The sequence below is a fragment of the Hemiscyllium ocellatum genome, chromosome 18, assembly GCF_020745735.1.
Source record: "Hemiscyllium ocellatum isolate sHemOce1 chromosome 18, sHemOce1.pat.X.cur, whole genome shotgun sequence".
NCBI lineage: Eukaryota > Metazoa > Chordata > Chondrichthyes > Orectolobiformes > Hemiscylliidae > Hemiscyllium > Hemiscyllium ocellatum.
Genome location: NC_083418.1, coordinates 83,479,193 through 83,502,483, shown reverse-complemented (window position 1 = coordinate 83,502,483; position 23,291 = coordinate 83,479,193). Strand labels below are relative to the sequence as shown.

The window sequence follows — 23,291 nt, the reverse complement described above, 5'->3', positions numbered from 1 at the left end:
CTTAGCTTTATATGAACTGACTAAAACCAAACAATGCACTTGAATCTTGGAAAAAGAAAGATAAGTAAGAAATAAAAGCCTTACTTTACCAAGTCATTTCCTTCCAGTTGGAGGAAGGGGGCAGGAGAGAGAGAGAGAGAGAGAGAGAGAGATATTACATGTGTAGTATCTCTGGTTTCGCCACTGCCCAAATATAAATTAAGCCCTTACCTTCCTGGCAGCCCTTGCTTCACCTCACCTTCTCTCCTCGCTGCTCTGTCAAAATGGAGGCCCGTCTCCCGAGATAAGTCCCTTTTTAAGTGGGAAAATTTACCCTTCCCAGCAGCCCTCACTTCACTTCACCTTCTCTCCTCGCCGCTCTGTCATTTGAAAATTGTTTTGATTTATCAATTTAAAGTGATACTTCTCACCAATTATTCAGGAAAGTGAACTTCACTTTTAAACTGGATCTTTCATGCAGAACACTGGCAGTTGGGGAGAACAACAGCATGCCTTTCTGTGTCTTTCTCTCTGTGAGGTTGTGTCTCTGTAACTCGATTCCAGTTCCAACCTACGCAATTAAAGATGGAGATGAAGATGAATTTCTTCTCTCAGAGGGTTGTGAATTTGAGGAGCTTTTTACTCTAGAGGGCTATAGAGGCTGCTTTAAGTATATTCAGTGCTGAGGTGGATTTTTATGGAAAGGAGTAAGGGAATCGAAAATTATTTAGAAAAGGTAAGATGCTTTTCCTTTGTGAAGCTGGTTGCAGAGTTTGCAACTCTGGGAACAATCGTTTGTATAAGAATTAATTACAAATGTGCCCCTTGAAGGTGTACTTGTGAATAGTAGAAAGTGCAGTCAGCCTCACGTTTACTGTAATAGCAATAATCTCATTAATCAATGTCACCATGACATGGTGGAATCTTTGTTTCAGATTCGTGTGTTTCAAGAAATAATTCAAGCAAAGGAAAACAAACTTGCTGAACAAGCACAGAAGCATGAGCAAGAACTCTTCATTGTGGCCTCAAAATTAGATGCTAGTGCTGATTTTGAACAGGTTAACTACTTTTATAATTTTTTGAAATAAGGTCTTGCTATGTGTAATAAAGGAATTTGACAAATTGATATTCATATCATCAAAAGTACAAAGCAGATTTTGTGTGACAGATTCCATGAATACTGCTGAGGCTCCATTGAAGTAAATTGCAGCTACAAATTCTTCAGAACTATGCAATGTTCATTTTAAAATAACTTTTGTCTTGTTGGTTGATTTACTTGTGTTTGAGGAAGAGTCATACCAGACTGGAAGTGTTAACTCTCTTTCTCTCTCGGCAGATGTTGCAGAACTGCTGAGTTTTTCCAGCATTCTCTCTGTTTCAAAATTCCAACAACTGCAATATTTTGATTTTACTGAAGATTTTGAGATTTTGTGCAAAGTTGTTGATTTACAATATTTAAAATGTTCTTTGTATATGAATTCTGATACCTAGGTTATTTAATATATATTTTTGATGATTAAATTATCAAGTATTCTTAAGTTATAAAATACACACAATGCTAGAAGCAGATTTTCAGTCTGTTAATTTGACATTGCTGCGTGTGTGATTTTGAAACTATGTTATGTGATGTAAAAAAAACCCTTCTAAAATAAATCTGAAGTACAAAGGGGCTTAGCAGTCTTTGTTCAGGATTCTCTTAAGGTTGACATTCAGGTTCAGTTGGTAGTTAGAAAGACAAATGCAATATTAGCATTCATTTCAAGGTGGGTAGAATGCAACAGCCGTGATTATACTGCTGAAGCATGTAAGTCTCTCATCAGACTGCATTTGGAATATTGACCGCAGTTTTGAGTCCTGTATCTAAAGGAAGGATGTGCTGCTGACATTGGAGGGGCTCCAGAAGTGGTTTACAAGGTGATCCTGGTGATGAAGGACTTGTCCTAGGAGGAGCAGTGGAGGACTCTGGATCTGTACTCAGTGGAGTTGAGAAGGATAAGGCATGATCTCGTTTAAAATTATAGAATACTGGGAGATCTAGACTGGACATGGAGGAGATGTAGTAGGAGATACTAGTACCTGAAGGCACAGCTTCAGAGTGAAGGGATGAACCTTCAGTACGGAGATGAGGAATTTCTTCAGTGAGTGGGTGATGAATCTGTGGAACTCATTGCTATTTATTGAGTCTATCTAAGACAGATGTAGATAGGTTCTTGGTTATTAAAGGGATCAAAGGTTATAGGGAGAAGGCAGGAGAATGGGGTTAAGAAATATATCAATCATTATCAAATGACGGAGCAGACCCAATGGGGCTGAATCATCTAATAGTATTTGTATGGTTCTGTGGTCTTAATATAGACAACGGATTGTCATGGATGAGCAAACCTTTCATTACTTATGATAATTGACAGCAATTTTTAACATATAGTGAGATGAGGACCTACTGATTGGAGTGTTTTGATTATAAATGTTGCCACTGGCATAAGGATTTCAAGATGCATTGCAACTTTTATTTTATTGGGGATCCTCGTTTTTCACTTGATTCCTTCAGTTGTTGAAAGCTCTGAAACAAAAACTTCATGAAAAGGAGGAAGTGCTAATGGGAAGGACGCAGGTTGTGGATGTGCTGCAGAAAGAACTTGATGGGAGAGACCAGAAGATACAGGTGAGGAGAGAGGTACCTGAAACTCTGTGAATTGACATTAAAGATCTCTGCAGTTGACCAGCTGAAAGATTTCATTTCAGCTTAATGCAATATAATTTAAAGTGACATCTGTGGAACATAGCTATGTAATAAGCTTTTCTTTTGAAAAAGCACTCTATCAGTACATTTAGTTAATTTCACTTGCTTTTGTTAACACTTAATAATGGAAGTGTCTATATAATGAGTTCTAATGAGGATTTCTCAGATGAACAAATCCCAGTGGCACTGTAATTCCAGATTATGACCATGAAATGACACTGTAACACCATGTTTCTGGAACACGTTGAAAAATACCATGTGACATTTGTCAGTGGATTAAAAGAAGAGAGTCTTCTATGCTTATGATGTAATTGAATCCCTATGTATAATACTGCTGTTAATTACTTCAGGTGAAAATTACAGCTGCTCTTTTGTCTGTTGGCTCATCATTCAATTCATCTATTCTATATTGCTATTAAGGAAGACAAATATTTTGTATTTAAACTTAAGGTTTGTAGAGGTCCTTTTGGTTTGCATTTTTCATTGAAAGAAAATTAAAACATTATTTTAAAATTTTCAGGAGATTATTGAAAAATTGAAACTTGTGCAGTTAGAAAAAGACAATCTTGAGGCGAAGCTTGATGCTGAAAAGCATGTGATGAGAGCCCAGGTGAGAGATTTGATGGAAAGACATGAGATGGATTTGAAAACAATGAGAGAAAAGCACAGCATGCAATTACGATCTACTGAGGAGAAACATGAAGATGAACTAGCTGAGAAAGAACAACATCAGTTAAAACTTCTGAAGCAACTACAAGATTTACAAGCCCATGGTAATGCTTCTGTAATATTAGAGACGACTGCTACTATTGATAAACAGAAGATTGGGGAATTAGAAGGTAATTGGTTGCATTTTTCTGAAGTTCTCAATATGAAAGAGATGGTTCATCTTGTGCAGTATTTTTTTAACTTATTTAAATAGCTTATGATTTAATATGATGCTGTGGTAAAGACATTGCTCAAATATATCATTTACATGACTTAACAACCGAATAAAATAACATAGTCACTGTCACATTGCTATTGGTGGGCGCTCAGGCCATCAACTATGTTCCACGAAGGGTTACACATGTCTGTCGACTAGAGAGGCGGGACAGGTGATTAGGGGATACCACTGTTTGTCAAGCATGGCAAGGCCAGGAGTCTGGTTTATATGATCTGGAAGTAGGTTTGCTTGCTGAGCTGGGAGGTTCATTTCCAGACATTTCGTCACCCTATTAGGTAACATCTTCAGTGGGTCTCAGACTAAGCAGTGTACATGATTCCTGCTTTCTATTTACATGTTTGGATTTCTTTGGGTTGGTCATGTTATTTCCTGTGATTGTCATTTCCTGTTCTTTTTCTTGGGATAGTAGATGGGGTCTAACTCGATGTGTTTGTTGATAGAGTTCCGGTTGGAATGCCATGCTTCTAAGAATTCTCGTACGTGTTTCTGTTAGGCTTGTCCTAAGATGGATGTGTTGTCCCAATCGAAGTGGTGTCTTTCCTTATCTGTAGTGAGGATGCTAGTGAGAGAGGATCATGTTGTTTTGTGACTAGTGGTGTTCATTTATCCTGGTGGCTAATTTTCTGCCTGTTTGTCCAATGTGATGTTTGTTACAGTTCTTGCAAGGTATTTTGTAAATGACATTAGTTTTGCTTGTTGTCTGTATAGGGTCTTTCAAGTTCATTAGCTGCTGTTTTAGTGTGTTGGTGGGTTTTCATTTCGGAGGTGTCTATGATGTAGGAGAGAGTGGCTAGGGTTTCTGGATGTGTTTTGTCTGCTTGTTTGGGTATGTTGCTATGAAATCGGCAGACTGTGTTCACTGGGTACCCATTCTTTTTGAATACACGGTATAGGTCATTTTCCTCCGCTCTGCTTAGTTCCTCTGTGCTACATTGTGTTGTCTTATTGAAATAATGTTCGGATGCAGCTTCGTTTGTGGATGTTGGGATGATTGCTTCTGTAGTTCAATATTTGGTTCGTATGTGTTGTTTTCCTGTAGACGCTGGTTTGACATTGCCCATTGGCTGTTCGCTCTATTTTGACATCTAGGAATGGCAGTTTGTTGTTGGTTTCCTCCTCTTTAGTGAATTTTATGCCAATAAGGGTATTATTGATGGTCTTGAAGGTTTCCTCTAATTTGTAACAGGGCTGTTATATCAAAGGAGCCCTGTTTACACCAATTAACATTAACCTGGCCAAGGAAACACTGACTACACTATTAGAAGACCCAAAGATACGTACACCAAACACCACTAATTTCATCAGTAAGGACAGTACCATCAAGCTACTGGACCTATGCCTTGCCACACACTTCACCTTCAACAACAAAACCTCCAAACAAACTAACGGAGCACCCAAGGGATTTCCGATATCAGGATTCTTAGCAGAGGCAGTAATGCAGAGACTTGAACAAACAGCTCTGCTAACCATCCAACCCAAGCTTTGGGCCCGCTACGTGAATGACGCCTTTGTCATCATGAATTGAAACATTTTGCTGTTGATCTGGAGTCATGTGTCGGCCAGGTCATTAAGGATAGTGGTTTTATTCCCTGAAGGACATTACCGAATCAGATGGGTTTTTTCAACAATCAACAATGGATTCATGGTCATTGTTAGCCTCTTAATTCCACGTTTCTTCTTATTGAATTCAAATTCCACCATTTGCCACGGTGGGATTTGAACCCAGATCTCCAGAACTTTGCCTGGGTGTGTGGTTTAGCAGTCCAATTTGTTAGTGTGTATTGTGAACAGCTGAGGTCCTAGCACTGAACCTGCGACACCCCACTCATCACTGCTTGCCATTCTGAAAAGGACCCATTTATCCTAACTCTGCTTCCTGTCTGCTAACGAGTTCTCTATCCATGTCAATACATTACCCTGAATACCAGGAGCTTTAATTCTCATTACTAATCTATTGTGTGGAACCTTGTTGAAATCCATTTGGAAGTCCCGATACGCAACATCTAATTCATCATTGTCTACTCTACTGGTTGCAATGTCAAAAAATTCCAAAAGATTTGTCAAGTGTGATTTTCCTTCAGTGAATCCATGCTGACTAGGATTGATTCTGTCACCGCTTTCCAAACGCACAATTATTACATCCTTAGTGATTGACTCCAACATTTTCCCCACCACAGATGTGAGGCTAACAGACCTACAATTTCCCATTTTCTGTCTTCCTGTTTTTTTTTTAAAGCTTGGAGTTACATTACCTACTCTCCAGTCCATTGGAACTCTTCCAAAGTGCACAGAATACTGGAAAATCGCCAGTATATCTGCTAGTTCAAGGGCCACTTCCTTAAATACTCTGGGGGTGCAGAGCATTAGGCCCTCAGGGCTGATGGGGTTTTAATCCCATTAATTTCTCCAATACCATTTCCTGAATAATCAGGATTTCTTTCAGTTTCTCCTTCATGCTTCAGCTTCTGTTCGCCAGCATTTCCTGAACATTAATTGTGTCCTCCTTAGTGAAGACACATCCCAAGTATTTGATCAACTGGTCTGCCATCTCTCCATTATGAATTCACCTAAATCGAACTGCAACGGACCTACGTTTGACTTCACCAGTCTTTTTTATTTCGCATATCTATAGGAGCTTTAGCAGTGAGTTTTTGTTTTCCACAAGCTGACTTTCATATTCTATTTTCTCTTTCCAAATTAAATCCATTGTCCTCCTCTGCTGAATTGTAAATTTCTCCCAGTCCTTGGGTTTGCTGCTTTTCCTTGCCAATTTTTAGGTCTCCTCTTTGTCCCGAACACTGTTCCAAATTACAACAATATTAGTCAAGAACTGGAGAAATCAAATCGGGAGTGACTGTCAGAGATTAACCTGTGTTTGACATGTGGGGCCAGTTCATCAGTGTTCTGGAGATCAGGGGTCAAATCACGCCATGACATGTCATGATGAGGAAGAAAGATAAGGATGGTAAGATGTGCAGGTTAGTTGGATTGACTGTGCTAAATTGCCTTGTGGTGTCTGGGGATGTGTAGGTGAGTGGATTAGGTATCGCAAATGTAGATTTACAGGGATCTGGTGGAGAACTAGGTCTGGGTAGGATGCTCGTCGAAGGGTTAGCATGGATTTGCTGGGCCAAATAACATTATTCTGCAGTGTAGGGATTCTATGATCCTCTGATTCTAAGATTCCAGAAATTTGAGAAGTGATTTTTGAAAGTTTAGTCAAAAAGAAAAGGAAATGTACATAAGATTTAGGGTACTGAAATTAAACCAGGCTCTTGACTATAAAGGAAGCAGGAAATAACTTAAATTTGGAGAGCTAAGAGGTACCATGAAGGCCTTGGCAAGTAGGCTTGAGGAAAATCTCAAGGCATTTGGTGCATACATTGAGTAACAGGGTACCTAGGGAAATGGTTGATCCACTAAGGATAAAGAAGGGAATTTAATACATGGAGCTGGAGGAAATGGTTCAGGCCCTTTAATGAGTGCTTTGCATCAGTATTCACCAAGGAGAAGGACGTGAAAGATGGTAAGATTAGGAGCAAGAATGTTGATGTTTTAAGGGTAGACGATGACGTAGTGGTATTATTGTTAGACCATTAATCCAGAGACCCACGTAATTAAGCTATTGAAGATTGTCAGGGAAAAATCCCATTAGGTTCACTAATGTCCTTCAGGGAAGGAAATCTGTCTTTACCTGGTTTCTCTACAGGTGACTCCAGACGCACAGCAATGTGGTTGACTCTTAACTGAGTTCTGGGTAATTAGGGAAGGTTAATGCTGACCTACCTAGTGACTCCACATTCCATGAATGAAGAAAAGAACCTCATTATTAAAAAGGAGGTGGTGTTGGTTATCTTAAAAAAAACATTAAGGTATGTAAGGTTTAGGATGCTTAAGTTGGACATGGCCTTGACTAATATGGCGATGATCTTTGTGTCCACACTGTCCACTGGAATAGTACCAGATGATTGGAGAGTGGCGAATATTAATCCCTTGTTCAAGAAAGGGAATAGGGATAAGCCTGGGAATTACAGACCAGTCAGTTTTACGTCTGTTGTGAGCAAATTATTGGAGAAGATTCTGAGAGACAGGATTTATGATTATGCCTCACAAGCCTGATTGAATTCTTTGAGGATGTGAAAAAAACACATTGATGTAGGTTTAGCAGTGGAGGTGTTGTGTATGGATTTTAGCAAGGTGTTTAATAATGTTCCCCATGGTAGGCTCATTCAGAAAGTAAGAAGTCATGGGATACAGGGAAATCTGGCTGTCTGGATACAGAAACGGCTGGCCCAAAGATGATAGAGGGTGGTGGTAGTTGGAAAGTATTCAGCCTGGAGCTTGATAACCAGCACTGTCCTGCATGGATCTGTTCTGAGACCTTAAATAAGCACATGGATGATTTTGGGATAGTGTAGGGGGACAAGCTGAGAATAGTTCACAGGTCGGTGCAACATTAAGTGCCGAAGGGCCTGTTCTGCGCTATATTTTTCTATGTTCAATATGCAGATGGACTGGGTGAGTAATGTTGCTGGTGGATCCAAAGAAAGGGAATTCATGGAATGCTTACAAGGATGACTTTTTGGAACAGCGTGTGATGGAGTCCACAAGGGAGCAGAATATTCTGAACTTAGTTCTCTGCAATGAGCCAGACTTTACAACTGATCTTAAAGTAAGGGAACACTTTGGAGGCAGCGATCATAATATGGTAGAGTTCAGTCTGCAGTTTGAAAGAGAGAAGGCAAAATCGGATGTAATGATGTTACAGTCAAATAAAGGTAATTACAGGGGCATGAGAGGGGAACTGACGAAAATCGACTTGAAGCAGAGCCTCGTGGGGAAGACAGTAGAGCAACAATGACAGGAGTTTCTGGGTGTAATTGAGGACACAGTACAGAGGTTCATCCCAAAGAAAAGAGAGATTATCCAGAGGGCAGGATTAGACAGCCACGGTTGGGAGGTTAGACAGCCATGGCTGACAAAGGAAATCCGGAAATGTATCAAAGAAAAAGAGAGAGCCTATGAAGTGGCTAAGAGCACAGGGAAATCAGAAGTTTGGGAAGGCTATAAAAACAAATAGAGGATAACAAAGAAAGAATTAAGGAAGGAGAGGATCAAATATGAAGGTAAGCTAGCCAATAATATTAGAAATGATAGTAAAAGTTTCTTTGAATACATAAGAAACAAACGAGTGGGAAAAGTAGAAATTGTATTGTTCCACATTGATGCAGGAAGGCACGTACTGGGAGATAAGGAAATAGCTGAAGAACGTAAACGTAATTTGTGTCAGTCTTCACAGTGGAAGACGTGAGTAGTATCCCAACAATTAAGGAGAGTTGGGGCAGACCTGAGTATGGTAGCCATTACAAAAGAGAAAGTGCCAGAAAAGCTAAAAGGTCTAAAAATTGATAAATCTCCCGGCTCCGATGGGCTACACCCTAAAGTTCTGAGGGAGGTGGCTGAAAAATAGTAGTGGAGGTGTTGGCTATGATCCTTCAAAAATCACTGGAGTCAGGGAAAGTCCCAGATGATTGGAAAATCGCTTTTATAACAGCCTTGTTCAAGAAAGATCAAGACAAAAGATGGAAAATTATAGGCCGATTAACCTAGCCTCGGTTGTAGGTAAAATTCTAGAATCCATTGTTAAGGATGAGATTTCTAAATACTTGGAAGTGCAGGGTCAGATTAGGACAAGTCAGCATGGATTTAGTAAGGGGAGGTTGTGTCTGAGAAACCTCATAGTCATAGAGATGTACAGCATGGAAACAGACCCTTCGGTCCAACCTGTCTATGCCGATCAGATATCCCAACACAATCTAGTCCTACCTGCCAGCACCCAGCCCATATCCCTCCAAATCCTTCCTATTCATATACCCATCCAAATGCCTCTTAAATGTTGCAATTGTACCAGTCTCCACCACATCCTCTGGCAGCTCATTCCATACACATACCACCCTCTGCGTGAAAAAGTTGCCCCTTAGGTCTCTTTCATATCTTTCCCCTCTCAACCTAAACCAATGCCCTCTAGTTCTGGACTCTCTGACCCCAGGGAAAAGACTTTGTCTATTTATCCTATCCATGCCCCTCATAATTTTGTAGACCTCTGTAAGGTCACCCCTCAGCCTCCGACGCTCCAGGGAAAACAGCCCCAGCCTATTCAGCCTGTCTCTATAGCTCAAATCCTCCAACCCTAGCAACCCTTGTGAATTTTTTCTGAACCATTTCAAGTTTCACAACATCTTTCCAATAGGAAGGAGACCAAATTGCATACAATATTCCAACAATGGCCTAATCAACGTCCTGTACAGCCACAACATGACGCCCAACTCCTGTACTCAATATTCTGACCAATAAAGGAAAGCATACCAAACACCACCTTCACTATCCTATCTACCTGCGACTCCATTTTCAAGGAGCTATGAACCTGCACTCCAAAGTCTGTTTGTTCAGCAACACTCCCTAGGACCTTACCACTAAGTGTATAAGTCCTGCTCAGATTTACTTTCCCAAAATGCAGCACCTCACGTTTATCTGAATTAAACTCCATCTGCCACTTCTCAGCCCATTGGCCCATCTGGTCCAGATCCTGTTGTAATCTGAGGTTACCCTCTTCACTGTCCAATACATCTCCAATTTTGGTGTCATCTGCAAACTTACTAACTGTACCTCTTATGCTCACATCCAACCTGTTGATGTAAATTCTTTGAAGAGGTGACAAGTAAGTTAGACCAGGGAAACACACTGGATGTTATCTATCTAGACTTCCAGGAATTCTTTGATAAGGTCCCTCATGTGATGCTGCTGAGGGCCCATGTGTTCGAGGTGAGCCACTGGCGTGGATTGAGGATTGGCTGTCTGACAGAAGGCAGAAAGTTGGGATAAAAGGTTCTTTTTCGGAATGGCAACTGGTGACAAGTGGTGTCCAGCAGGGTTCAGTGTTGGGCCCGCAGCAATTCACTTTATATAATGGATGAAGGGACTGTGGGCATTCTGATGAAGTTTGCTGATGACACAATGTTAGGTGGGCAGGCATATAATACTGAGGAGGCGGGGATGCTGCAGAAAGATTTAGACCGTTTAGGAGAGTGGTCCAGGAAATGGCTGATGAAATTTAATGTGAGCAAATGCGAGGTCTTGCACTTTGGAAAAAAGAGTAAAGGCATGGAACTTTTTCTAAATGATGAGAAAATTCATTAAACCAAAATACAAAAGGATCTGGGAGTGCTGGTTCAGGATTCTCTAAAGTTGACTTGCAGGTTGAGTCCGTGATTAAGAAAGCAAACGTAATGTTGTCATTTACCTCAAGAGGGTTGGAATATAAAAGCAGTAATGTGCTACTGAGACTTTATAAAGCTCTAGTTAGGCCCCATTTGAAATGCTGTGTCCAGTTTTGGGCCCCACACCTCAGGAAGGACATACTGGCACTGGAGCGCATCCAGCAGAGATTCTCACAGATGATCCATGGAATGGTAGGCCTAACATACGATGACCGGCTGAGGATCCTGAGATTGTATTCATTAGCGTTTAGAAGGTTGAGGTGAGATCTGATAGAAATTTACAAGATAATGCGTGGCTTAGAAAGGGTGGACGGTGGAAAATTGTTAGACAGGGAAGCGAAGGCTGTGGGCACAGCCTTTGAATTAGAGGGGGTCAATTTAGAACAGAAACCAGGAGGCATTTCCTCAGCCGGAGAGTGGTGGGCCTGTGGAATTCATTGCCATGGATTGCGTTGGAGGTCAGGACGTTGAGTGTCTTCAAGGCAGAGATTGATAAATTCTTGATTTCCCAATGAATAAAGGGCTACGGGGCGAGTGCGGGTAAGTGGAGTTGAAATACCCATCAGCCATGATTAAATGGTGGAGTAGACTCAATGGACCAAATGGCCTTCCTTCCACTCCTACGTCTTGTGGTCATATGGCCTTAAAATGTAGGGTATGTAGGTTAGTTTGATCTTACAGTTGGATAAAAGGGTCAGTGCAACATTGAGGGCTGAAGGGCCTGGACTGTGCGTTTTTTGTTCTAATGTAGGGAAGAACTTGAGCAGCAAATTAGAAGAGCAAGAAGGGGCTATGAAATCACCATGGCAAATAGGGTTAAAGAGAATCCCAAGGTATTCTCATATTTTTCAAAACGAGAGGATAACTAGAGAAAAGGTGGGAGGATAAAAGAGGGGACTTGTGTTTGCAGGCAGAGGATATGGATGAGATCCTAAATGAGTACTTTGCATCAGTATTCACCCAGAAGAAGGATATGGAGGATAGTGAGATTTGTGTGTAGCATGCTAAATGCTAGGGCATTTTGAGATCAAGAAAAAAGTAATGTTGTGTGTCTTGAACAGTAAGGTGGGTAAGTCCCCAGGGCCTGATGGTATCTACCCCAGGTAATTGAGAGAGGGAAGGGAGGAGGTTGCAGGGGTCTTGACCAAGATCTTTGTATCCTCTGGAGAGGTCCTCGAGGACTGGTAAGTAACTAATGTTGTTCCTCTTTTTGAGAAGGAAAATGGGCATAATTCAGGAAATAATAGACCAGTCACTCTCACATCAGTGGTTGGAAAGCTTTTGGAGAGAATTCTTAGGGAAAGCATTTGGAAAAGCATGGCCTAATTAGGAAGAGTCAGCATGGCTTTGTGCAGGGCAGATCATGTATTACTAACTTGATCGAGTTTTTTGATGAGATGGTAAAGGTGATTGATAGGGTAGAGCAGTGGATGTTGTCTACATGGATTTTAGTAAAGCTTTCAACAAGGTCTTTCATGGTAAGCTCATCCAGAAGATTAAAATGCATGTGATTCATAGTGGCTTGGCAACTTGAATTCAGAATTGGCTTTCCCATAAGAGGCAGAGGGTAGTGGTGGAAAGTTGTTTTTCATGTTGAAGGTCCATGACTAGTGGTGTTCCACAGGGATCTGACCTGGGACCTCTGCTATTTGTGATATACGTTTTCATCCAAGTCATTTATATATATATATATGGGTGGGTTAGTAAGTTTACAAGCGATACAAAGATCGGAGATCTGAATAGTGTAGAAGGTTGTCAAAGGATACAGCAGGATATAGATCTGCGCGGTGCCGATAGGGGTGGAGAAATGGCAGATGGAGTTTAATCCAAGTAAGTGTGAGATGCCCATTGCTGTGCTGTGCAATTCTATGTTTTAAGATAGACAAGTCTTTAGGGTTGATGATGGGATCTATTCCGGAATTTTGAAGGAGGCAAGGGAGGAGATTGCTTGGGCCCTGACAGATTGCTGCATCTACTTTTGACATGGGCGTGGTGCCAGAAGACTGGAGAATAACTAATGATACTTTATTTTAAAAGGACAACAGAAATAATCCAAGAAATTCAAGTCTGGTGAGCCTTCTATCAATGGTAATGAAATATTTAGAGAAGATTCTTAGGGACAGGATATACTCTCATTTGGAGAAGGTTGGACTTATTAGAAATAGTCAGTCTGCCTTTGTGCAGCGAGAGGTCTGCTTTCTCAAACTTGATTGAGTTTTTTGAGAAAATGACAAAGATGATTGAGAGTAGAGTAGTGGATGTTGTTTCCGTGGATTTTATGAAGCATTTGACAAGGTCCCTCAAGTCGGATGGACCAGAAATTCAAGTCACATGGGATCCATGGTGAGTTTGTAAGTTTGATGCAAAATTGTCTTGGACGTAGAAGGTAGAGTGTAGTTCTGGAGGGTTTTTTTCTGACTGGAAGTCTGTGACCGGTGGTGTCATGCAAGGATCAGACCTGAGACCTCTTGTCTGTAATATGTATACATGATTTATATGAAAATGTGGATAGACTGATAAGTAAGTTTGCAGATGACATGAAACTTTGAGGAGATGTGGGTAGTGAGGGAGATTGTCAAAGGAACCCGGATCTTGACCACTTAGAAAGCTGGAAGAAGAATTGGTGGATGAAGTTCAATATGGACAGGCATGAGGTGATATGTTTTGGGAGGTCAAACGTATACAATAAATGACAGAACCCTTTGGAGCATTGAAATGCAGAACAATATTGGGGGGTGAGTCCCTAGCTCCATGAAAGTGTCAACTCAAATAGATAAGGTAGTAAAGGAGGAATATAGCCTTATTTGCCACCTTCAATCAGAGCACTGAAACTAAAAGTTGGCACAGCATGTTGCAACTGTATAAGATTTTAGTTAAGTTGGACTTGGATATTGTGTGCAATTCTAGTCACCACACTGCAGGGAGGATGTGGAGGCTTTGGAGAGGATGCAAAATAACTTTACCAAGATGTTTCCTGGAATGAAGTCTTTTAGCTATAAAAAGAGTTTGGACAGACTTGGATTGTTCTCACAAGAGTATCGGAGGCTGGGAACCTGATAGAAGGAAATAAAATTGAGAGGCACAGATAGGTGGATAGTCATAGGACATAGAAAAGTACAGCACAGAACAGACCCTTCCGCCCACAATGTTGTGCCAAAGGTTAACCCTAATGTAAAATAAAATAACCTAACCTACGCACCCCTCAATTCACTGCTGTCCATGTGCACGTCTGCCTTGGCTTAAATGTCCCCAATGACTCTGCTACCACCACCACAGCTGGCATCGCATTCCTTGCATTCACTACTCTGTGTTAAGAACCTACCTCTGACGTCCCCTCTATTCCTGATATCTTAAAAGTATGGTCCCTCATGCTAGTCAATCTTGCCCTGGGGAAAAGTATTTGGCTATTGACTTTATCCATGCCTCTCATTACCTTGTATGCCTCGATCAGGTCACCCTCTTCCTCCTTCTTTCCAGAGAGAAAAGTCCGAGCTTAGTCAACCTCTCTTCATAAGACAAGCCCTCCAGTCCGGGCAGCAGCCTGGTAAACCTTCTTTGCACCCTCTCCAAAGCCCCTCTATCTTTCCTACAGTAGGGCAACCAGAACTGGACACAATATTCCTGCAATGGCCCTCTATAATATCAACGACACCTCCAACCTTTGTGCCATCTGCAAATTTGTTAACCCACCCCTCAATCTCCTCATCCAAGTCATTTATAAAAACTACAAAGAGCAGAGGCCCAAGAACACAGCCCTGTGGGACACCACTCACCACTGACCTTCAGGCAAAATACATTCCATCTACAACCACTCTCTGCCTTCTGTCAGCCCACCAATTCTGAATCCAGACAGCCTAACCTCCCTGTTACCCATACCCCCTGACTTTATGAATGAGCCAACGGTGGGGAACCTTATCAAATGCCCTACTGCAGTCTATATACACCACAGCCACTGTTCGACCTGTCTAGTCACCTCCTCAAAGAAAAGATTTGTGAGGCATGACCTGCCCCTCTCAAAGCCATGCTGACTGCCTTTAATCGCGCTATGCTTTTCCAAATAGTCATAAATCCTATCCCTCAGAATTCTTTCCAGAACCTTGCTGACCACAGACGTGAGACTGGTTTGTAATTGCCAGGGATTTTCCTATTACTCTTTTTGAGAAGAGGAACAGCATTCGCCTACTTTCAATCCTTCGGTATGACTCCCGTGGAGAGTGAGGAAGGAACCTTTTTTTCAGGGTAAATAGTCAAAGTCTTCTCCAGGTCAAGGTTATCATGTCATGGCTGCAGGATGTTCTTTTGGGAGGAAGATCAGCCAAATGTCCTGGTCCACATTGGTTTCACTGTCAGATGTATGCCACATGGGTCTGTTTGTTGGAGGGGAGGGTCTCAACTCTTTACAATTCATATAAATGATTTGGATAAAAGGAATGAAGATATATTAGAAATCAAAGGAGCTGCGGATGTTGAAAGTCAAACCAAAACAGAAATCGTTGCAACGGGTCTGGCAGTATCTGTGGAAAGATATTAGAGTTAATGTTTCGGGTCCAGTGACCCTTGTTCAGAACTGATACCTATCTTTGTGTAATCAGCAAACTTAGCTAAGAAAGTGCGTTGTGAAGAGGACTTCTGGAGCATACAAAGAAGTTGTAGAAAGTTGACAAAATTATTAGAGGCATGGATAATGGTAGAAATGTCAATCATTAGAGGATGTAGGTTTAAGGTAAAAGGAGAAATTCTTTACACAGAGGGTGATAAGTGCCTGGAATGCAGTGCCACAGGACGTAGAAATCAATAGAGTACCAACGTTTAAGAGATACCTTGACAGATGCATGAATAGGCAGGAAATAGACGGATACGGACTGCATACATGCAAAACACTTTTACTTAGAAAGGTGCCATGTGTCAGTACAAGCCTGGTGGGGTGAAGAGCCTGTTTCTGTGCTGTACTTTGTTGGAAGAGATCTGAATATGTTAAGCCGAGTGGGTAAAATCCTGGGGATTGGAGAACAAGTGTGAAATTGTCTGTTTTGGCAGAAAAAATATTTAAAAAATCATCTAAATAGTGAGATGTTGTACACCTCTATGATGCAGAGAGATCTGGGTGTCCCCATGCATGAATCACAGAAGATTAATGTGTAGGTACAGCAGTGATCAAGAAAGCGAATAGATCGTTATGGATTATTGTGAGGGGAATTGAATGCATGATAGGGACAGTATGTATTGATGCCATGAATAATTGATAAGAATATCATTTACATTGCTGTGCTTTAGCTTTGATCATGCTTCAGTACTATGCACCCTTTTGGTCAATACACGATAAGAAGATATGATTGGACTGGAGGATGTGTAGAGGAGGTTCTTTTGATTCCCATGTGGGATGTGAGTATTGCTTGCTGCCCAGCATTTAATACCTGTCCCAATTGTCCTTGAGCTGCCTTGAACTGCTGTTGTCCATGTGCTGACCCATTTGTGAAGGAATTCTAGAATTTTGATCCAGTGACAGAGAAAATGGGCTTAACGTTTGATTTTCACATATACTTTCTCTCTTTTTTTGTTATCCCTTAGTCATAGAGCTGCACAGTATGGAAACAGATCCTTTGTCCAACTCGTCCATGCCAACCAGATATCCTAAATAAATCTAGACCTACATGCCAGCATTTAAACTGTTCTTATTCATTTACCCATCCTTTTAATTGTTGTAATTGTACCAATCTCCTCTAATTCATCTAGCAGCAGCCAGGGAAAGCCATAATGGCCAGGTCTCTGGCACTGAGTATGGCTCTGTAGCTCAGAAGGGAAGGGAGAAGAAGAGAAAAGTGCTACTGGTAGAAGTTTGAATAATTAGAGGAGCGGACCGGAGATTCTGTGGTCGTGAATGGAACACTTGGAAGGTATATTACCTCCTAGGTGTCAGGTTCCAAGATGTCTCTGATTGAGTTTACAAGATTCTGAAGGGGGAGTGTGAACAGCTAGAAATTGTGGTGCACATTGACACCAATGACAGAGGAGAAAGTGAGGACTGCAGATGTTGGAGATTCCTGAAGAAGGGCTTATGCCCGAAACGTCGATTCTCTTGCTCCTTGGATGCTGTCTGGCCTGCTTCACTTTTCCAGCAACACATTTTCCAGCACCAATGTCATAACCAGGAAAAGGAATAAGGATCTAAAAAGTGATTTCACGTAGTTAGGCCGGAAGCTAAAAAGCAGGACAAGCAGAGTAGTATTCTCAAGATGCCACGTGCTTGTGAGGCAAGAAAGAGGGAGCAAGTGCAGCTAAACACATGGCTACAGGGTTGGTGCAGGAGGGAGGGCTTCAGATACATACATCGTTGGAGTACCATCTGGGGAGGTGGGACTTGTACATGTAGGACAGGTTGTACTTAAACTGGAGGGGCACCAATGTCCTGGGCGGGAGATTTTCTGGAGCATTTTGGGAGGGTTTAAACTAGTTTGGCAGAGGGGATGGGAACCAGAGCTAAAAATCAGAGGAGAGGGTAGTTGTTGAACAGGCAGAAGTAGAATGCAGAGAGTCTGAGAGGAAGGATACACAGTTGATAAGGCAAAGGGTTGGGTTAAAGTGTGTCTGTTTTAATGCAAGGGGTGTCAGAAATACGAGTGATGAACTTAGTTCCAAGTACTGATCCATGCTCTATGATTGTGGTCATAATGGAGACATGGATTTCACAGGGGTAGGAATGGTTGTTGAGTGTTCCAGGGTTTGGTTCTTTTAAAAAGGTTGTGGGCAGGGTGGGGGGAGTGGGTAAAAGAGGAGGGGGAGTATCATTGTCAATGGGGAGTGCATCACAGCTGCAGAAAAGAAGGTCATCGAGGATGGGTTGTCTACCGAGTCAGTATGGATGGAAGTCGGTAACAGGAAAGGATCGGTCACTTTATTGGGTGTTTTTTATAGACCCCCCCCCCCCCCCAGTAGCAGCAGAGAGATGCAAGAACAGATGGACAGCAGATCTTGGAAAGTGCAGATGTAACAGAGTTGTTATTACAGGTGACCTAAACTTTCCCAATATTGATTGGAACCTCCTTTGTGCGGATGGTCTGGATGGAGCCGATTTTGTCAGGTGTGTCCAGGAGTGATTCCTGACTCGATATGTAGATCGACCGACTCGGGGAGGGGGAGGCCGTATTGGATTTGGTACTAGCAACGAGCCAGGCCAAGTGTCACATCTGTCGGTGGGGAAGCGTATCGATGACAGTGATCTCAACTGCCTCACCTTTACCATGACCATGGAGAGGGATAGGAATGGACAGTATGGGAAGATATTTAATTGGGGGAGGGGAAATTATACTGCTTTAAATAGAAACAATGGAGTAAAAATTGAACAATTATTATTTGGGAAAGGCACAACAATGTGGATGTTGTTTAAGGAGCACTTGTTGCAAGTATTGGTTCACTTTGTCCCACTAAAACAGGCAAGGAATGGTAAGGTGAAGGAGCTTGGATGGCAAGAGCAGAGGAGTTTCTAGTCAAAAGGAAGAAGAAAGCATACTTAAGATTGAGGAAAAAAACTCAGAAATGGACTGAAGAGAGTAAGGCGGGGGCATGATAAAGGCTGGCGGGACAGATTAGGAAAAGCCCAAAGGCGTTCTACATGTATGTGAGGAATAAGAGAACGATCAGAGAGAGGGTAGGACCATTCAGGGATAGTGGAGGGGAAATGTGCCTGGAGTCTGACGAGGTAGAGGAGATCCTAAATGAGTTTTTTGCTTCAGTATTCACTCAAGAGAGGGACCTTTGTTGATAGTGAGAACACTATGGACCAGCTTAATAGACTTGAACAGATTGATATTAAGGAAGTGGATGTGCTGAAAATTCTGGGAAGTATCAAGATAGGTAAGTCCCCAGGGCCACACCAGATATATCAGAGGTTACTAAGGGAAGCGAGGAATGAGATTGCTGCACCTCTGGCGATGATCCTTTCATGCTCACTCTTCATGGGAATAGTACTGGCTGATTAGAGGGAGGTAAATATTGTTAATCTGTTCAAGAAAGGGAATAGGGAGATCCCTGGGAATTACAGACCAGTCAATCTTATGTCTGTGATAAGCAAGTTACTGAAAAGGATTCTGAGAGATGCATAGGATTTATGACTATTTGGAAATATATAGTTTGATAGTCAGCATGGCTTTGTGAGGGCAGGTCATTCCCCACAAGCCTTATTGAGTTCTTTGAGGACATGACGAGACAAGTTGACGAAGGTTGAATAGTGGATGCGGTGTATATGGATTTCAGTAAAGCATTTGTTAAGATTCTCCATGGTCGGCTGATTCAGAAAGTTAGGAGGTATGGGCTACAAGGAAATTTGGTTGTCTGGATACAGAGTTGGCTGGCCAAAAGAAGACATCATCGAGTGGTAGTGAATGGAAAATATTCCACCTGGAGATTGGTGACAAATGATATCCCGCAGGGATCTGTTCTTGGGTCTCTCCTCTTTGTAGTTTTCATAAATGACTTAGATGAAGAGGTGGAAGAGTGGGTTGGTAATTTGCTGATGGCACAAAGGTCAGTGGTGTTGTAGATAGGATCGAGGGCTGTTGTAGGATACAACATGACATTGACAGGATGCAGAGCTGGGCTGAGAAGTGGTAGATGGAGTTCAACCTGGATAAATGTGAAGTGATCCATTTTGGAAGGTTGAATTTGAATGCTGAATACAGGGTTAAAGATAGAATTCTTGGCAGTTGGGATCTTGGGAACCATGTGCAGAGATCTCTCAAAGTTGGCACCCAAGTTGATAGGGTTGTTAACTAGGTGTATGATGTTTTGGCTTTCATTAGCAGGTGGATTGAGTTTAAGAGCCGTGAGATTTTACTGCAGCTCTATAAAACCCTGGTTAACCACCCTTGAAATATTGTGTTCAGTTCTGGTCAACTCATTATAGGATGGATGTGGAACTTGTAGAGAGGGTGCGGAGGAAATTTACCAGGATGCTGCCTGGACTGGAGGACATGCCTTATGAAGAAAGGTTGAGGCCACTATGGCTTTTCTCATTGGAGCAAAGAAGGGTGAGAAGCGACTTGATAGAGGTGTACAAGATGATGAGAGGCATAGATAGAGTGAATAGTCGGAGACTTTTGTCCACAGGGCAGAATTAGCTAAATTTAGAGTTCATAATTTTAAGGTGATTGGAGGAAGGTATAGGGAAGATTTCAGATGTAGGTTTTATAAGCAGAGAGTGGTGGCTGCGTGGAATGCACTGCCTGCAGTGGTAGCAGAGTCAGAGACTTAAGGGGCATTTAAGCAACTGCTAGACAAGCACATGGAAGGCATTACATTGAGGAGCATGTAGGTGAGGTTGATCTTAGATTAAGATAAATGTTTGGCAAAACATTGTGGGCCGAAAGGCCTGTAATATGCTGTTCTGTTCGATGTTCTATAATGACACCCCTTAGCCTCCGATGATCTGGGGAAAATAGCTCCAGCCTATTCCGCTTTTCCCGATAACTCAAATCCACTAACCCTGGCAACATTCTTGTAAATCTTTTCTGAACCCTTTGAAGTTTCACATCATCCTTCCTATAGCAGGTAGACCAGACTTGAATGCAATATTCCAAAAGTGGCCCAACCAATGTCCTAGGCAAAAGTGAGGACTGCAGATGCTGGAAACCAGAGTTTAGATCAGAGTGGTGCTGGAAACATGCAGCAGGTCAGGCAGCATCCGAGGAGCAGGAAAATTGATGTTTTGGGCAAAGCCCTTCATCAGGAATGGAGGCAGGGAGCCTCCAGGGTGGAGAGATGAATGGAGGGGTGTGGGGCTGGCGAGAAGGTAGCAAAGAGTACAGTAGGTGAATGCGGTTGGGGATGGAGGTGATAGGTCAGAGGAGAGGGTGGGGTGGATAGGTGGGAAGGGAGATTGTCAGGTAGAAAAGATCATGAGGACAGTGCTGAGTTGGAAGGTTGGAACTGAGGTAAAGTAGGGGAGGGGAAATAAGGAAACTGGTGAAGTCCACATTGATGCCCTGGGGTCGAAGTGTTCCGAGGCAGAAGATGAGGTGTTTTTCCGCCTCCGAACACTTCAATCCCAGGGCATCAATGTGGACTTCACCAGTTTCCTCATTTGCTGTCCCCTCACCTTACCCCAGTTCCACCCTTCCAACTCAGCACTGTCCTCATGACCTGTCCTACCTGCCAATCTCCCATCTCACCTATCCACTCCACCCTCCCCTCTGACCTATCACCTCCATTCACCTACTGTACTTTTTGCTACCTTCTCCCCAGCCCCACACCCCTCCATTTATATCTCCAGTCTGGAGGTTCCCTGCCTCCATTCCTGTTGAAGGGCTTTTGCCCGAAACGTCGATTTTCCTGCTCCTCAGATGCTGCCTGACCTGCTGTGCTTTTCCAACACCACTCTGATCTAACCAATGTCCTGTCCAGCCACATTAGGATTTCCCAACTCCTATACTCATTGGATGATCAATACCAAATGCTACCTTCACTAACCTGTCTACCTGTGACTACTTTCAAGGAACAACGAACCTGTACTCCTTGTTCAGTAACACTCGCCTTACCGTTAAGTGTATAAGTCCAATCCTGATTTGCCTTTGCAAAATACAGTACTTCACATTAATCTAAATTATACTCCGTCTGCCACTCCTCGACCCAACCATCCAGCTGATCAACGTCCTCATGTACTCTAAGTAACCTTCTTGGCTGTCCACTGCACTTCCAATTTGATTCTGGAATTGATTGGCAACTTTTTGAATTATCAGATGAGGGTTTACTCCTCCAACAAATAAAACGCAAACAGAATTTTATTCAATGCATTTATGCAAGTAATGCTTCTGATATCAATAATTTGTGTTTTAATATTGGTGGCTTTTCTGATGTTAACATCGTAATTGAGTATGAAAGTAAAAATGGTTAAGAACTATATGTAAGGATAGCCACCAATTGTTAACCACAATTTAAAACCGGAATCAACTTATTCATTGCAGGTTCACAGATACACAAAGTTAAGAGATTAATTTGGAACAATGCTGTAATGTAGTCCTGGTCTGATAATATTGTATCTTAGTAACCTATGTATTGAGGCATTATAATTCATTCTCGAGCTACAGAATGACAGTGTTGATCATATCAGTGGCGAGAAGGGACAAATATCATGTGATATAAGTACAATACTTTTTGGTTTACTTAGTGCAATATTGTATTTATAACACTTTTTTGTATTTATAATTTTTTTTTACTGATGTCTGGGAAAAATACTGAAAAACATGTCAGATGCAAGCAGGTTTTTTTACTGGAAGCCATCATAATAGTCGAACTGTAATGGAAACTGCCATACGTTTTATAGTAGAAGTTTAAATTGCCTTTAATTTTGATTTTTTTTTCACAGATGCTGCCAGACCTGCTGAGCTTTTCCAGCAATTTCTGTTTTTGTTTCTGATTTCCAGCATCTGTAGTTCTTTCAGTTTTTAACAAATTATTGATGTTTGTTCTGATGGTGTTAGTGAGATTGTTGAGATGTCTGATCAATATATTTATTTAAGTTTTACTTTCTTTCTAGAACAACTAAAGCTTAAAATGGAAGAGGTTGCTAAGTCAGAGGCCAAATTCCTGAAAATGAAAGCTTGGTCCAAATCCAGAATCAGGCAGGCTGAAGAAGATGTGAGGAACGCAATTGTACGTGTAAATCTAAACCTCTAATATCTGGTGACTGCATGTCTGTCTTGGATGGAATTAAAATGCAAGGCATAATCTCATAATCAAATAGGATAACATTGATCCCTTTTTTCCTCATAAATCCTTGAAGTTTCCTTCCTTACAACGGAAGTCAAGAGAGCTTTTCAACTGTAATCTCTGTTCAAAAGTAAGTCTTTTATAGCAGCTGAACCTTCTAAAGGAATACTTTCCTGCGTGATGGACAGAAAGCCTGAATCTCAGTGCACCAGCCATTACACCTTACATTAGATAATGTAAAATGGAAATGGGAGGATTTAAACTGGATTGGCAAGGGAATGGCTCCTGACAAGTCGTTTGGAGGGGAGACAGGCTGAGACAAATTAGAAGTTAAAACATGAGAGAGTCTCGAAGGCTCAGTGACTAGATAAGTAAAAAGTAAGCTTATCCAGGTTAAATCTGTACAATTGTAATTGCGCTTAAGGAGTAGGATAGATGGGCTGAAAGTACAGCTAGACTTTTGTGAATATGATGTCATAGATATGACCAGAACTTGGCCAAATGATGGGCAGGATTAGCAGCATGACATTCCTGGTTATAGTCACAAAATAAGAGCAATAGGAGAGGGTGGTGCATTATTGATTAAGAAATCATTTATAGATTGAAAAGGGTTGATCTCATGAAAGGATTATGAAATGAAACCATTTGG

The 23,291-nt window shown here is 41.7% G+C and overlaps 1 protein-coding gene across 6 annotated transcripts in view; it reads left to right on the top strand.

The window, feature by feature from the left end:
- Positions 1-23,291, top strand: part of LOC132824521 (golgin subfamily B member 1-like) — a 263,280-nt gene that overhangs the window by 58,054 nt on the left and 181,935 nt on the right. For 5 of the 6 annotated variants that reach the window (XM_060839154.1, XM_060839156.1, XM_060839155.1 and 2 more), the window contains 4 exons: positions 915-1,037; positions 2,528-2,641; positions 3,240-3,558; positions 22,470-22,585. In XM_060839154.1, the coding sequence (XP_060695137.1) occupies positions 915-1,037; positions 2,528-2,641; positions 3,240-3,558; positions 22,470-22,585 (672 nt within the window). Of the gene's footprint in view, positions 1-914; positions 1,038-2,527; positions 2,642-3,239; positions 3,559-22,469; positions 22,586-23,291 lie in introns of those variants that run through there. The other variant, XM_060839157.1, reaches the window with a different exon arrangement.